This window comes from Eptesicus fuscus, chromosome 15 (genome assembly GCF_027574615.1).
Source record: "Eptesicus fuscus isolate TK198812 chromosome 15, DD_ASM_mEF_20220401, whole genome shotgun sequence".
Classification (NCBI taxonomy): domain Eukaryota; kingdom Metazoa; phylum Chordata; class Mammalia; order Chiroptera; family Vespertilionidae; genus Eptesicus; species Eptesicus fuscus.
Genome location: NC_072487.1, coordinates 75,730,245 through 75,746,830, shown reverse-complemented (window position 1 = coordinate 75,746,830; position 16,586 = coordinate 75,730,245). Strand labels below are relative to the sequence as shown.

Sequence of the window (16,586 nt, the reverse complement as noted above, 5' to 3'; positions counted from 1 at the left end):
CTTGAGGGATTTTCCCCAAGGACACCCCGCAGCCAGCACCCCTCACCCCTCTAGGCGGAGCACCGCCTGTGCTCGAGCCTGGCATGACCCCTCCCTCAGGTACCTCCCTCCTGGCACCAAACACCAGCCCACAGATGAGCCATGCCCATTTAGGAGATGAAAGCGCCGGCATCACCAGTTCGAGTGGCTACCTCTGCTCAACATTACGTTTGTGGTGTGGCAGCGCCGAGCTCTCTCATTGCTCCAGAACATTCCACTACAGGAACACACCGCAATGTGCTATCCTGAAGCTGACGCTTTAGGCTCCTATTGTTATTACAGCAGCAGCAGCGTTGGCCCTGTGGGCAGGGTCGGCCTTTGGGTCCTCCTGGTTCTGGACTTCGAGGGCAGAGCTCACAATGACCTGAAAACTGCGGTGTGCGCACGTGTGTGCGTTTCTCCCGGGCTAGAGTCCGAGTGCATTAGCTCCCAGGGGGTTCTGTGACACAAACAAGTTCAGGCCCAAGTTTAAGTTCAGGTGCTACACAAGGAAGAGTCTTACTTGGGAGAAGGGTCTTACAACACCGTCTAAGAGGCTGCTGTGTCAATTCCGCGGCCAGTCCACGTCTGACACGGAGGCTGCCGTCGTAACCATCCCGCCCTTTCAGACCGGAGAGCTGTCACTCATACCCGCGGAGAAGCTGGACCAGGCGAGCTGGTGCCGTGATGGTTCCACCCCTCACAGGCTCTGCCGCCGGGACGCGGCCTTTGCCTCAGTGAAGCGAGGGCAGAGACCTGACCTCAGCTTGCGCACGCGCAGGTGGCTTCCAGCAAACCCGTGCCCGGCGGCGTCTTCACCTCCACCACGTGGCGCGCCACCCGTCCTGCGCCCGAGGCCTCGGGGGAAGAGGTTCACTCGTCACTGTGCCGGGTGAGCAGGATCCGCACCCCTGACAAGCCTGCTGGCTTAATCAGTATCATTACCACAGGGCGCCGCTCATTCCCACTTCCTGGCTGTCAGCGGGTGTCAGATGGAGACCCAGATGAGAAAAGCCAGCGCCGCCCCCCACAGCCCCTGGCTGGGGGCTGGGAGAGGCCAAGGCAGGGCCCAGGGTGGTACTTCCATGCCCTGGCAGGCCAGCACGCCCTGCTTGTCCTCAGACGCACAGAGCAATGGCACCTGGCGTGGTGAACACAGCCAGGGGTGTTTCGGGGCCGAGGGCAGTGGCAGAAGGTGAGTTCAAAGGCGAGGGGAGAGGGCACCAGCGGAGGGATTTACTCTCAGGTCAGCAGGGAATTGGGGCATCACATCCTCCCATTTCCGTGACGCTGTGGCGGCTGACAGCTGGCACAGCCCCTGGGCTGGTCTTCCTTGCCCATGCCAGTCAGCAGTGGCCCGCACCAGGAGTGCACTGACAAGAGCTGGGCTGCTGGCAAGGAAGTGTCCGGGGCGCAGGAAGGGCTCGAGGCGAGGGCAGGGCGAGTGCCTGAGAACGGCGAGGGGGACACAGGCTGCAGCATCCTGCTGTGACCCTGCCATCACTCTGCTCCACAAAACCCCACACGGAGCCTCCAGCCCTTCCAGAAAGCAAGGGCGCCCTCCCACCGACACGCACCGCAGCTCTGGACGACAGGGAAGTTACAGACCAAGGCAATCCACGCACATTCTAATGTAAACATTTATTTAAAAAATACTACGGAGGAGAGATGTGGATTCAAAAAACAGAGTCATACACAGAAACAAATGTACTGGACCAAAAACAAGAGAGAGAACCCATAGGCACTGGAGAAGGGAGGGGAGTGGAAAACTATTTACATGTCATTTATAAAAGAGCAGTCTACACGAGTGTAATACCAAAGGATAAATGCAAAATATAGTGGCACGTCACGTGAAGAAAGAGGCCAGTGCCTCCCGGAAACAGGAGGCGAGGGACCGGTGGGTCGGTTTGCTTCGTCTGCAAGGCCGCTGGCGGTATGCTAGCACCTCCCTCAGCCTGTGGAACAGCCGTCTGAGGGGGCACAGAGGTGATGCGCTGTGAGAACAGTATCAAACAATCCAGAGAAATAAGATACAAGTCTGGGTGATTAGTGTAAAAACGGCCTGTGTGAGGTCACGGGCAGGTGTGGGGAGCAGAAGGTGGGTCTCTCCTGGTTTCTCCAAGGGTTGCTTCTGGCCTGGAGTAAGACCCAAGCAGGTGCCTGCCCACTCCTCAGTAGCTGCTCTAGGTCACGGTCAAGGAGACCTGGGCCCCTGCCCCGAGCCTGGTCCTGGGCAGCCCAGGGGGAGATGACGGCACACATGCTCTTCGAGACGCTCTAGGGTGTCGTTTCTTTGTGGCTTCCTTCCTCCCTGATGGCTACGTGTTGCTCGTGGTCATTAAGTAAGACATTTGCCCAGGAGGGTGCAGCCCACACTCGTGGGGCTTTGTGGCCCAGTCCTGCTCCTCCTGTCTGTGTGCCGGTGCCCACGTCTGTCCCGGCTGTGCTGAGAGCAGAGCTGTGAAATGCTTCAAGAACTCCAGAAAACTGAAGACTGGCTTGTCACCAAGGAGAAAGTCCTGCAAGAATCTACTTTGTCTTAGGGGAGTACAAGGGAGGGAATGGAGATCAGTCAGAAATCAAGGTCAAGTGCCTTTTTCGGGCACCTGCAAGTTCAAAAGGAAGGTAACACTGGGCCACCGAAGACCGGCCTAGGCCGGGGCCCGGGCCATCTCAGCACCAGTGTTCGCACAACAAGCCACCCCTCTGCCCTGCCCCTGGCCCTGCATGCTGGACAGCGACCCTGCTCCCCTTCAGCCTCGGGCTTTGCACCCAGAATTGGCAGTGCATGCCACAGGAGAGCTGGGACTGGGCTCGAGGACACGCAGCAGGGTGACAGGACAGTCCCCCTCCTTCCTGCGACCCAAAGGCTGGCTTGTGTTAGCACCTGTTGTACCCCCCAAATGAGAGCTGTCCTTCACGTGAGGAAATGGTGAGGGCCCAGCCCCGGCAGCAGCGCAGGCCGAGTGACCGCTGGCAGAGCTTCCCAGGATGCAGTGCTGGAAACGTGTCTTAAGCACGAGAGGTACGAGGAGGATGAGGGTACAGGCTCCCTCCACCAGGTGAGTGAAGGCAACAGTTCCCAAGGCCTGGCGACGGAGCTCCCGTTCAGGGCACTTCTTTTTGGGGAAAATGGAGGCGAAGGCATAGCCAGAGGAAATCCCCCAGAAAGAAAAACAGAGAGGACGCGCTCACCCACCTTCACAGCTGGCCTGAAGGGCAGTCCGGAAGCCCCGTGGGGAAGGGCTGGTGTGCCGACTGCAGTCCACCAGGCGGGAACCCACAGACAGAACTCTGACGGAGAGGCTCAGCGGGCGGGCTGAGGAGGAGGAAGTGCAGGACAGTGGGTGCACAATGTAGGTAGTAGGGCGGTACTCCATGGTGGCCCTCAGCTCCTGGGCCAAGGTCCCAGCTCACAGGTCCTGTGTCAGCCACCGTCACGGGCACGGGAGCCCTCACACGCTGCAGGCGGCTCTGGCTGGCCTGACGCCTGGCTCCTGCTACCTCTGTACGATGTCACTGATCTCTTTCACGGAGCTGAGGAGTTTGCTGAAGTCCTGAGTGGCCGCCGGGCCACTCCCCGCGGTTGCCGGGCAGATCTGAAGCTCCCGGAGGTTATTCTCCAGTTTGTTGATGGCCTCGCGGAAAGCGAATTTGTTCCTCATTTGCTGGATGGAGTCCACGTAGCTCACACAGAATGTGTAGAGGTTTTTGCCGGCTTCTAGCACGGCGCTGTGGCTGGCCATCTGCTCCGAGTTCTTGGAGATGGCAAGGCACAGGGCCTCGGTGCTGTCCAGGACCACACCCTTGGTGATGGTGCCACTGGCGATGCGCTCGGGAGGTTGGCGGGTTTTCCGAAGAGACACGCGGGTCGATATGAGAGGGATGAAGGCGGTGGAGGACAGCTGGTCCCCTGCCAGGGCGGAGGACGCTGATGGCAAAGTGGAGGGAGTGGGGACCGGGCTGGTCGGGGTCCCCGCTGGCTTGGTGGATGACGGAGGCTTTGGCATGGACAGGAGCACGGGCTTTTTGACGCCCTCTCCCAGCGGGCTGGGTTTGGCAGCGTCACTGTTGACGGCATCCACAACCACAGCCGTGGATTTTGCTTTCCCGCTGGCGCCTGCCTCCCCGGCTGCTTCCTGGCTCGGGCTCGGAGAGGGCCTCCCGGCTTTCCCAACAGAAGCCGGCAGTGGGGGCGGCGGGGCAGGCTTGAGCTTGGACAACTTCCCTTTGTCTCTCCCCGGGGACTCGGAGGAGGGCTTGTGCCTCCTCATTCGCGATTCCTCTGCGGGGGCCTTGCCGGTCCCTCCAGATGCACCTGGCCCTGCTCTGCTGGTGGCGGGCACTGGCTCAGCTGCGGCAGGCGTCCCCACGGCGCTGGACTTCCCGGCCTCTTCCCTGTGGGGCAAACCAGAGGAAGGAACCGCCACAACCTGCCTGCGGAGAAGCTTTGGCGTCAGACTGGGCGGGCTGGAGCCCGGGCTGGACTCGGCCGTGTCTTTGAAAACCTCATCAGCCAACTCCTCCATCTTTGTCACCAGCCTTGGTGGGGGCGTCACCGTGCCTCTGGCCACCTGGTCAGACCTGGCCTCACTTGCCCGCTTCCGAGGCAGGGCTGGCTTCTCGCGTTTGTGCCCTCCAAGAGCGGACGAGTCAAACTGCCTCCCCGAGGACTGCAGGTCCCGGGGCAGCGTCACTGACCGCCACTCGGTGTCCTTGGCCCCGTGGGGCACGCAGGAGGCAGAGCAGGACCTCAGGAAGCGCTTGCTGGCGCTGCTGCCACCCTCCTCTTCGCTGGCTGCCAATCGGCTGCTGGTCAGCGTGCTGGCCTTCCACAGGTGGGGGGACCGGAAGCCTGCGCCTCCCGCCTCCCGGAAGGCTCCGTTGGGGACACCAGCCCCACTGCTGGGCTTTGGGGACTTGGCCGGCTCGGCTGTGTCCGAGGGTGAGAGAGCAGGCGTCCCGTTGCTGATGTCACGGCCCTCTTCCTCCCCGGCCCCCCTGCGCTCTGGCTGGCCGTCCGTCTCCCGGAAGGAGCTGCTGCGTTTGGGAGGGGTTGGGGCCGTTTTCTTCTTCTTCTTGATCAAGGCGCTGAACAAATTGGTCTTTTTGTCTTTGGGGAGAAGGCGTTCATCTTCATTCAGGCAACCATCCTGGGCACCTCGTTCTTTTCGAGGGAGCAATGGAGACACAGCAGGCTCGTGGTCCAGAGGATCTGAAACACATGGGGAAGGTTCCACAAGCCCAAACTAAAGACTCCCGAGTGGGCAGGAAACCCCCAGCTAGCCTCCTACTCTGAGCTCTGGGCTCTGGGCTCAGGAAGGCCTAGGCAAGTTACTTCCTTTGCTCATGCTCAGCGTTCTCATCGGTAGAACGGAGGGTATGCCCTGGCTGGCATTCTCAGTGGTTAGAGCATCGGCCTGCGCACCAGAGGGTTGCAGGCTCGATTCCGGTCAAGGGCACGAACCTGGGTTGCAGGTTTGATCCCTGACCCCAGATGGGGTGCATGCGGGAGGCAACCAATCGATGTCTCTCTCATATAGATGTTTCTCTCTCCCTCTCCTTTCCTATCTCTCTAGAATCAATAAAAACACTAAAAACAAAAAAGCCCCCCCCAAAAAAAACAACACAAAAAAACGTGGGAATCATGGCTCTATAGGTCCTGCTGGGGCAAAACATCCCACATTGCCAGCTTCCCCCGTCCCTTCCCACTTGGTCTGTGATCCATCAGAGCATCCCTTACAAGCCAGATGCTGGCCCACCTCCGGCACTTTCGTTCCGCTGGTCTGCAGGAGGACCCAGACTTCTGGGGTTGGGGACAGGGGGACAACGGCTACATCAGAGCAGCCTGGCTGCGAACAGAGCCTGGCACACAGGAGGCACCAGATCAGCCCCTGACAACACTGAGAATCCTCCTGAGCCACTCCCATCTCCCTCCCGCTTCTCAGAGTCCAGACAGGACGCTCGCTCTGGACCACAGCTGTGAGCGACACGTGAAAAGGCGGGCTTCTTCCTCAGGTTTCAGAGCACCTCTGCCTCTCTGACTGACCTAACTGCTGAGGCCAATGGCAGCCGATGGTTCACGGGGGTGGGGGATGTGTGCTTCGGGAGAGGAGCACCCCCCTTTCAACGCCGGGTTACTAACATGGGATTTGCCTGCCCTTCTGTGCAGGTTCCACTCACTGCGTCCCACATGCCACACTGGCCCTGGGCCTCCAGTGGGGATGGGGCAGGGACGACATACCAGGCTCTCCCGGGCCCTTGGAGTGGGGCGTCTCAGGCAGGTCGGTGACGTCTTTGTGTTCCGTGGCTCTCCTGGAGGTTCTTGTCTTGGTGGGCAGCTCTGGGGCCTGCAGCAGAGTACCTGCAACCCCTCGCATGCCTTTTTTCCCCAGTTCCTTTTCCACTTCTAAGAACCACCAGAAAAACAACAAACACACACACAAACCAGCAGCCATTAGTATGGGGTCATTTTGGATGTTGGTTTTCTTTTTCTTTTTAAAGTAACAGAGGTCATCTACACACATTTACAGAAAAGACATAAAAATGATAAGGAAACCACACTCAGTTTTCAGAATTCTGCATGGCTACGAAGGACAGAGCTCCACACTCAACACTTCTGTCCAGCTTTCTGGTCTCAGATAGCTTGTTGGCCCGTGCACTTCTCCCTGGAAGTGAACTAAAGGACCAGGGCTGGAGTCCCCTACAACCACCCCTCCTACCCCAACCTTTCACCCACGGCAGGCAGGCACCCCAAGGTCGGGCACTTTACCATCGGATATGCTGGACTCCTGAAACATTGTTTCAAAGGCCTGGTGGATTTCAGCAAAGGAGGGCCGGTCAGAGGGATTCCACTGCCAACCTGGACAGATGAGAGGAGTCAGACCACCCAGGAGGCCTTGCTAACAGTAACAAGTGTGTGGCTAGCAATTCTCAAGGAAAAGTCTAGAATTGGAAGAAGTATTCCACTCCTGCTATCCATCTTTTGGTGTGACAAGTTAAGTGATGAAGGCCATTGTGTCCTATTAGACATTAAGAATTTAAAAAGACTGCAGATACTGGCAGGCATATGGATTGTAAAACCCCAGAGAGATGTTGACGGCCGGAACTGCATTTACAAATATTTTTCTCCCAACCCCACTCTAGCAAGTGCACAGAATGACTAAACCAAATAGGCCGCCTTCTACTTTACCCTTACTTCACGTTATCAAAGTCCAAAACCCTCATTAGTAAAGAAATGCTAGTCCACGAGATTAAAATGAGGATGAAGGACTGATCAGGGTGAGGATGTAGAGTCACTCACATACACTTCTGGTGGGAGTATAAGCTGGTACAACTTTTTTTGAAAAACAATTTGGCAAAATCTATCAAAACTTAAAATGCACACAGCTCTCTGAGCCAACAGTTCAACGTTTAGCAATACCAGTACAATGCAGAAGTGTGTGTGTGGGTGCTCACACCAGCCTTGCTTATGGAAAAATCCCAAACAAATGTGTAAAACAACCACATGTTCATGAAAAGAGGACTGAATAAGTCACCTAATGGGATGCTAAACAGCTAGATAAAATTAAGTGGGGGGGGGGGGGGAGGAGAGGAGAGACATCTCCAAATTATGGACGTGGAAAGATTTGTCTGTCACACTGCTAAGTGCAAAGAAAGTTGCAGGAATGGTTTTATATATATATAATAAAACCAACCAGGTAAACGTCCCCTGGAGTGTCTACCTACTACAACAGATGTGTCAAGGTAGGCCCAGGAGTTTGTATTTATTGAAAAGAAATCCAAGTTTGGTATGCATCAATCCCAATTTTGTATTAAAACAAGAACAAAAAACCCTCACACATAAAGGGATAGAGAAAAACTAAAGAGAAAAAAAAAAAGTCTGCAAAAATATGTATCAAATTAGTTCATTCATTGCTTTACATACGTACTCCCGCAGTGGAATGCTTTACAGAGCCCACATGTAATTTTTAGAACTGGCAGGGGAAGGCTCACATGCTCGCATGAGTTCGTAGACCTTCTCTGGGCAGCCTTCCGGGCGCTCCATTCGATAGTCTTTCTCTAGCAGCTCATACACCTGGGACAGGTCAATTCCCGGGTAGGGCGACATGCCATAGGTAGCAATCTCCCAAAGCAGTACTCCAAATGCTAGGGGAAAAGGAATAAGAAAGGTTATTTGAAACGTGCCGACTTTAAGTATTCTACATTTACAACTGGTTACCTGTGTAGAATCAGAAGCTACACCTTCAAAAACAGGCCAGGCACTGACATTTTACCAGGCTCTGAATTCCTAACTGCCCAGGACAGAATGAAGCTTCCAGTTCACTCACCCCCACAGACCAGAACACGCTGAAGGAGAGAAGAGGGCTGCGGCGATGAGCCCCTCCAGGGTCTTGGAGGTAACGTGACCACCCTGCGGGGATATGTGTGGAAGGGATCTAGGGCTAGATGTCAGGAGGCCATTTCTACTCCTAGCTCTGTGACAACTAGCTCTGTGCTTCAGCCAGGCCGCCTCTCCTTACTGGAGTATGAGATCTCTCTAAGGTCCCTTCCAACTCTCAAGAACCTTACAAAATCTTTGCTCCACCAGCATGGCTTAGTAGGTGAGTATCGACCTATGAACCAGGAGGTCAAGGTTCAATTCCTGGTCAGGGCCCATGCCCGGGTTATGGGCTCAATCCCTAGTGTGGGGCGTGCGGGAGACAGCCGATCAGTGATTCTCTCTCATCACAGATGTTTCTATCTTTCTCTCCCTCTCCCTTCCTCTCTGAAACCAATAAAAATATATTCAAAATCTTTGAAAGTTTTGCAGGCCCTGAGTACAGCCTTGACATTCCCAATCCCGTTAAAGGAAGCAGAACTGACTCCTCCCTAGAGAAATGCGTGGCTCAGGTCTAGGGCCGGGAATGTGTGGAAATATCACAGGCGCTATCGAAAGCTACAAGGGTCGTGTCAAAGGGACGAGGAGCCATGTGACGTTCCCACAGCCAAAGAGGAGACAGCCTGAGTATCAATAAGGAAAATAACAGCAAACCCGCAACGCAGGTTCTTGCCCTTGACCAGGAATCGAACTCGAGACTTTGGTGCACAGGCCAACGCTCTAACCACTGAGGACACTGGCCAGGGCAAAAAGTGTGACTTTTATGATTTAATGGGGAAGTTGTACACTAACTGGATATTTGATAATATTTGGAAGTTACTGTCAATTTTTGGAGGGGGACACTGTAGTTATGAGAACGAAAATGCCATCTTTAAGAGCCTCATACTGAAATACTTATGGACAAAGTAATAAGATGCCTGGAATTTGCTTCAAAATAAGGGTCGGTGGAGTGGGCGGGGCACAGAAGATGCAAGAGCACCAGGAGGTGATGAGCAGTAAGCTGGGGGATGGGGCAGCGGCGCTCATTAGGCAACTCTGTCTTCTTTAGGGTGTGCTTACAATTTGCCACCAGGAGTTCTTTAAAAAAGTAAAAGTACAATACTGTCACATGAGGCTTCAGAGGGCAGAAGCCTACTGAAAGCCCAAACCAAACTACAGAGCACTCCCTGCAGGGCTGGCTAGGTGCCCCAAAACGAAGCAGCAAACTTAGAATGAAGATGAAGGGTAAGTTAACCTCAATTATTTTGGAAGAAAAAGCTCATTTTTACTTCATTTTGAAGAGAGAACAGGGAAAAAACGACTTTTAAATGAAAAAGAAACAAGCAAAAAAGAGAATTAAATAATGGGGGGAGGGGCAAAAGAGCAAGAAAGAGGCAGTGAAAAAGCAAGAGGAGAAAAATAAAACAAACAAACAAAACAGGAAAGCAGCCACACCCTGGGCGGGCGAGGAGGGAGCTGAGGGGCCCTTACCCCAGACGTCGGACTTGATGGAGAACTTGTTGTAGGCCAGGCTTTCGGGCGCGGTCCACTTGATCGGGAATTTGGCCCCGGCGTGGGCTGTGTACGTGTCCCCCGTCATTAACCTGCTCAGGCCGAAATCAGCCACCTTCACCAAGTGGTTTTCCCCTACCAGGCAGTTTCGGGCAGCAAGATCTCTGGGAAAGGAAAGAGTTCACCCATGAGAGGTCCCGGCTGGCTTTCCAGCCTCACAAATCCACCACCGACAATGGAAAAAGGGAGACTGGTCCCCGGGAAACTCACATGAACTCCCACCGGGGAGCAGTGCCCGGCCCGCAGCACCACCTGGGCTCCCAACATGGTGAGAGGCAGCAGGGGGCACTGGCGCGGCCCTGGCCCTGTGACCTGGAGCAAGGTCACTACGCTGGGACTCAGTGACCTCATTCATCAATGAAAAGGATAATCACAGCGCCTACTTCTGAGGGTGGTTGTGATAATTCATTCTGTGAAAACTGCTTCACCTGGTGCCTAGAGAACAGTAAGTGTCACCTAAGTGTCTGTCCGGTTGTCACTGCCCTATGCCAGGAACAAAAACACAGGCCAGTCCTCGAGAAACTTACAGCAGAGCGAGTCTCCGCTTGTGCTGTCCAGACTTGGTAGGACAAAATAAAATAAAGCCCATGGCATCCTTTGCCTGGACTGTTTCCTACTTTCCTCTTTCTTTCTGATGCTTATCCAAACGTATCCCGAAACTTCTCTCCGTATATTGGCTTCCTCTTGCCTCCTGATTCTACCAGGGAGTAGGAGTCTAATCTTTGGTTCAAGGACATTAGCCATGAAATCACAAGGCAAACAGGAATGGAGCAATGAGCCGAGGCAGCAGCTAAAGCCATGGCTGCATAGGACAGCGTCATCATCAGCAACCAGAGGGAAATGAAATACAGAAGAGTTGTGCCTAGCAGGATTTTGGTAAAGGATTCTAAGTTTGCTTGAATGAAGAGGGAATGGACCTTGCTGTGCAAGGCAAACCAGAAGTCAGGAAATCTCAATTTGCAGCCTCAGAGGGTTCACATTCTTGAGTGACAGGCGCATCTGAATCAGGGTCTCGTGGAGCACAGAAAATCTGTCGTACAAGGAAGCGCAGCACTTCACACATGCTCCTCTGTTCCTCACTGTGAATCTCACGTGCAGGTTTCATCCTCCAGTTAATTGGGTAGGAAAGGTCACCCCGGTGGCGTGGAGAACATCCTGCATAAAGCCTCCGGCAAAGCCATCAGGCTCTGTCCGGCACTGGCTGTCTCTGCTAGGAGGCCACTTCCACCACGGAAGAATGCGAAGACCGAGGTAATTGTGGCTCACCTGAAGGTCAAAGCACTCCGGGCTTTAACACAGCAAAGGCGCCTCGTTTAGAACCACAGACACACAATTCTGACAATTGTGGGAACATCGCTGACCCAGATGACAGCAACTTAAGTGGAGACTCAAGTGATAATAAGGAGACGGGAGGGGGAAAACCACCCCACGCAGAAACAAGACCCACGCACTGGCTATTACCGCAAATGTGTGCAAAAGCAACGCCCACTGCCTCAGGAGCAGGTCATCAGGACGCACCGGGCCTGGAGGAACAACGAGCCTCCACTTCAGAGGGAGCTGTGCCGACTCGGAAGGACGCCTTTTATGAATCATTTAATGTTCTACTTAGTTCCAAATGGTTCCAAAGTGAGGTGTTTCTTAGGCCCGGCCTTCCGCACACCGAAGCCGGCAGTGTCAGGACTCAGTGTTCGCCTTTGTTTCAAGTGTTGCCGGCACTAACATGAGAGGCTGGGCCTTTCTAGAAGGATGCCCAAGCCCCGCTCACTGCCTGGCTCTGTGGGGAGGGGAGGCTGGGGGCCAGGCTCCTACCTGTGGATGAAGTTTTTCTTCTCCAGGTACTCCATGGCTGATGAGATCTGAGTGGCCATGTACAGCAGCACCACTGCATTCACCTCCTGCCGGTTACACTCTCTCAGGTAATCCAGCAGGTTCCCATAGGTCATGAACTCCGTGATTATATAGAACGGGGGCTCCCGGGTGCAGACCCCTGCCAACAAGACAGCGAGGGCTTCAGGATGCTGCTCTCCTCCCAACTGAACCAATGTCAGAACGGACTGGCACTGACGGAGATGCTTCTGACATGGATGCTGACTCTGCTCCCGCTCCTAATACGGCTCCAAGCACCTGTGACTGAGACTGTGCTGCTGTGGGAGGGACATGCCCACGCTCTTGTCTTCCTCTCAAGCCAATGACCTTACAGGAAGAGGCTAGCAGTGAGTTCAGGAGCCAAGGCCAGGCCCACGTCAAATGGCCTAAAAATCATCCTTAGTTTACCCTCAATGGTTATGTCTGATGGCTATGTCTACTTACAGAATCACTTCAGGGAAGAAACGTTAAAAATTCTTAAGTTTTGCCAGACCAGTGTGGCTCAGTGGTTGAGGGTCAACCTATGAACCAGGAGGCCACAGTTTGATTCCCGGTCAGGGCACATGCCGGGGTTTCAGGCTAGATCCCCAATAGGGGGCATGCAGGAGGCAGCTGAGCAATGATTCTCATTATTGATGATTCTCTCTCTCTCTCCTTCTCCATTCCTCTCTGAAATCAATAAAAATATAATTCAAAAAAAAATTCTTAAGTTTCAGAAGCCAATTTGAGATTTGAATGCTTTTAGGTATCAATTTAAAGTAGTAACATTCTCTCTTTCACAAACCCCCCAACACACACAATCCCACAAAGGCCTCCTTTACCAATGGCTGAATGCTGGTAGGGAACAGATGTCCAAATCAAACTCACGCCAGCCGTTCACCTCTGCTCTAACAGCACCTGCGCCACCCCGAGGGTTATTGCACACACTCACCAAGTAACTGTACCAGGTTAGGGTGCTTGATCTCCTTCATTACTGCGGCTTCTTTCAGGAACTCTTCCACCTCCATGGTGTCCTCCTGCAGGGGAAAAAAAGTGGTGAAATTATTTCCGCAAGGAACGTGTCTGAGTGGAAAAGTGCGACGTGAATGGTCAGTACGAGCTGGAGCTTCGATGAACCATCCTCTGGCCAACCAGTTTCACCCCGCACTGCTCTGACAGGTTCCACCGCTGCTGCTGAGCCCCTCAACAGCACCACGAAGTTCCCCCTTGGGGCTGAACTTGGGGATTTCCCCCAGGGCAACACATCTGGGCTGGCCTGTGTGTGCTGGTGACTTGCTTCTGGTGCTCAGACCAAACTTGTTTCCATCACCTTGTGGAGTTTGTGGGGGGAGGGAGATGTGTACAGGCAAATGCCACAAACATGGTACTAGTTCCCTAAGGAACAGCACGTTTTCAAGGGGTCCTAAAATGCATAATGTAAAAAAAAAGAAAAAAAAGAATCTGAAATGTGCCCTTGACTGAAGAGAAGAGACTGGTGATACAAAAGAGACTGGATTACCCACGAAGAACGACGTCTCACAATGGGCAGAAACAGCATGTGACACGTTAAAGAGTGTGGTGCCATGGGCTCTGAATGAAGCCGCCACCGCTCTGCCAGGTCAGTTACTCAGATTCTAAAGCCATCCTCAGGGCAGCCAGTTCGCAGAACCCGAATGCCGAGGGGAGACAGATATCAGCAAATGCCCAGAGCAAATGTAAGAGACACTTCTGCATTTCCTCACATATTCTGAGTCTGGGCTGGCGATTTTCAACCTGTGTGCTGCAAGAATTCTTAAAACCTGCAATACCTGACTCTTTAGTCAAGGGCACAGACCTCTTTTCCCTTAGATTGTCAAATTAAAAAAACTGACAACAACCAATACAAAAATAGCTATCTGGTGTGAATGAATCAAAGTTATACCTTTTTTTGGGTCAGACTGGCAGAAACTTATGCTTTTCGGTGTGCTGAATTTAGTAATTAGTTTATGTGTGAGATGAAAAGGGGTGAAATCACTGCTCTGGGCGCCAGTGTGGAGCGCCGCGGCGCCTGGCCCTGCGGTAGACCCTACTGCACAAGAGCCTTGTTGGGCTTCTGTTGGGTAAAGCTCTTTTTAACTTAAAGAACCCACTGTCCACAACACAGGAAGCAGGTGGTGGTAAATGACATGGTCCGTTTGCTGTGAGAACCTGGCTATAAAGGCCCGTGACGCCACCCTCCAAGTTTCAACATGGACTTCGAGTTTTACTGAAGAGAAAGAGTGCATGGGAGATGGGGGTGACTTCTTGAAAACTAGATTCCTCCCGCCCCTTTGGGAGACGAAGATCTGACTGCCGTCCTCACCTGGCCGCTCCATTCCTTAGGGAAGACTTGCAGAGGGCGGGCCAGCCTCTCTCAGCGCTTCCTTGCTTTGATCTACTGTGCTTACAAGGAAGCATGACCAATGAGTTATGTGTCAGCCCGTTATCACTTCGCTTAGTTAGGGCTCTGTGAGACTGAAATTCCGAACAATTTATTGCTCTTTAAAAATGGTGAGCTGCTCTAAATGTCAATTAAACATAGCTGGTAGTCTCTGTGTCAAGCTATCTGGGTGAAAGGGACTCATCCCTGCTGCCACCCCATTAGCTGCTTAATTCTTCTGAGTCCTCTCTACTCCTGAACATGCTCAGCCGACCATGCCGTCTGGGGCGTGAAGTGCTCTGATTTACCAGCTGACATGCTAATGTCAAAGAGCGGACGCCTGCCAGAACCGGAGACTCAATGCTGCTCATGTAGGACCAGGGGCTTTAAGAATCTTGCTTGGGGGTGGAGGGGGGGGGGTAGGGGAGGTCAGTGGGGGGGGGGGGGGTAGAGACATATGTACTACTATTTATAATACCTTAAACAATAAAATTTTTTTAAAAAAGAATCTTGCTTGGCCAACAATATGTTAAAAAAATAACTCTCCCATGAAGTTTTCTAGACACGCGGAGTTTTTTTTATTTTAAAGCGCCATGTAAAAATCCACGCACAGTGAAATAATTTCAGAAACATCACTTGCTCTTATAGCTACTGGCTCTTCTCTAAAAGAACCGTGTTCTAGATCCTGAGACTTGGACATGCACCAAAGAACAACACAACTTTCAAAGGCGCCCTCCTCTCTTTCTGTCTGCCTTTCTCTCTTCGTTCATTCAAGCACATGCGTGCACCTGTGTGGACAGTACAAATAAATCCTGGGTGTTTTTTCCTTTGAGGAGGGTCAGTGTGAACTTGTCTCCCTCTGCTGGAATCAGACCTGGTTCAGCTTATAATGGAAACTGCTAACGGCATCCTGCCCGTCGCTGTTAAACTAGAGCTGTCCCTGATGCTCTCCTGCTACCTTTACATTCCTTCAATTCTATTTAAAAACTTCCCACCATGTTTCTGAAGAGAATCCTTCCATTTACACAGTAAAATGAAACTTGCTCAGATTAATTAGGGTGAAGGCAACACTTTGAGAGTAAAAGTGTGAATTTCAGGCTTATCCGTTAGGGCGGGAGATGGGTCGCCTGGCCCCTCTTCACAAGGACTGACTGGCCCGGCCCAGGTGCGCGTGAACTTTGGCTGGCACGGCCGAGAGGGTAAGAGACGGCTGGCGAGTTCTGCCGACCAGGCTCTGCCACTGTGGACCCCTGGTACGTGACTTACAGAGCAGGTAACACAGAGGCCCTCACGAGCTGCCGTGCTCTCATCCACAAGAGGAAAGAACAGCAGTGCCCCTCGTGCAGTGCCCCGTGCAGCGCCCAGGCCACGGTCAGTACTCCGCCAGCGGAACTCTAATGGCTCTAAGGACAGCTGGTCTGCACTCCTGAGCAGCAGGCTGAATACACTGCATCTAAGACAGGCTGGCTCTTTAACACTGTTTTTGTCTTTCTCACATACATTCTCCCAGACTCACCATCTCTCAGGTATGTTCTAACCAGCTTCATCTGTGTGCTCACTGGCTCACCTCCAAGAGTACGTATTCTACGTCATAAAAATAACTCCACATCCTGCTTCTGCACAGCTTTTAGGGCTCTCACTGCCTCCTGAGTGGGGACCCCGGCCCTGGGCCAGGGCTCCTGTCTGAGAGATCAGTTTCCACGTATTTCAGGTTCGTTAGGTGAGCAGCGTTACAGCCACAGGGAAGTACACCCTTCACCCATCAGGTGGACCAGGGCCAACACGTTAAAACACTGGAAGGCCGGGCCAGCTTCTTCACTCAGCTGAGAAGGTGGGCACAAACCAAGCGAAACATCCACAAGAAACCACCTCACGAGGAAGCCCCAGAGCTGACCCCACATCCTGCCGCCGGATCTAGGCTGTACCCCCACAGGCAGAAGCGACGCCGCTGCAAGGCCGTGTGGCACGGCAACAGTGGGCGCCAGCGCGCGGCCCCCCGGGTGCACCGCCCCTCGTGAAGCCAGAGGGCCACTGCGAGGACTGGCCCAGGTCAGTGCCGCCCCGGAGCCCTTCCTCCCGCTCATGTCCGGAGCTCTCCAATAAAACCAAGTTCCTGGGGGATGGCAATATAAAACCCAGCACCCTGAGCTGGGGAGGGGACAGTAAGCAGGCGCTTCCTCAACACTGCTGGCAGAGTGAAACGGGTGGGCTCCTGGGGAGCAGGGTCACAACCATAAATGCACGTGGCCCTTGATCCAGTAGTTCTACTCGAGCTGACCCAACAGGCCACTCAGCCATACGTGCGAACAAGGAGCATCCCGTGGCACTGCTTGTAAGAGTCAAGTATTGGACAGAACACAAATGCCCACTGAGGCTGGTCATCCTGAAGTGAGA

At 53.5% G+C, this 16,586-nt stretch overlaps 1 protein-coding gene across 3 annotated transcripts in view; it reads right to left on the bottom strand.

The window, feature by feature from the left end:
• Positions 1-1,640: 1,640 nt before the first annotated feature.
• The window catches only part of ABL1 (ABL proto-oncogene 1, non-receptor tyrosine kinase), a 95,636-nt gene continuing 80,690 nt past the window's right edge, over positions 1,641-16,586 (bottom strand). For 2 of the 3 annotated variants that reach the window (XM_008152514.3, XM_028127074.2), the window contains exons 5-11: positions 12,747-12,831; positions 11,759-11,936; positions 9,869-10,053; positions 8,014-8,166; positions 6,791-6,880; positions 6,263-6,427; positions 1,641-5,233 (exon numbers count right to left, since the gene is read on the bottom strand). In XM_008152514.3, the coding sequence (XP_008150736.2) occupies positions 3,519-5,233; positions 6,263-6,427; positions 6,791-6,880; positions 8,014-8,166; positions 9,869-10,053; positions 11,759-11,936; positions 12,747-12,831 (2,571 nt within the window). In that variant the 3' untranslated portion in view covers positions 1,641-3,518. Of the gene's footprint in view, positions 5,234-6,262; positions 6,698-6,790; positions 6,881-8,013; positions 8,167-9,868; positions 10,054-11,758; positions 11,937-12,746; positions 12,832-16,586 lie in introns of those variants that run through there. The other variant, XM_028127075.2, reaches the window with a different exon arrangement.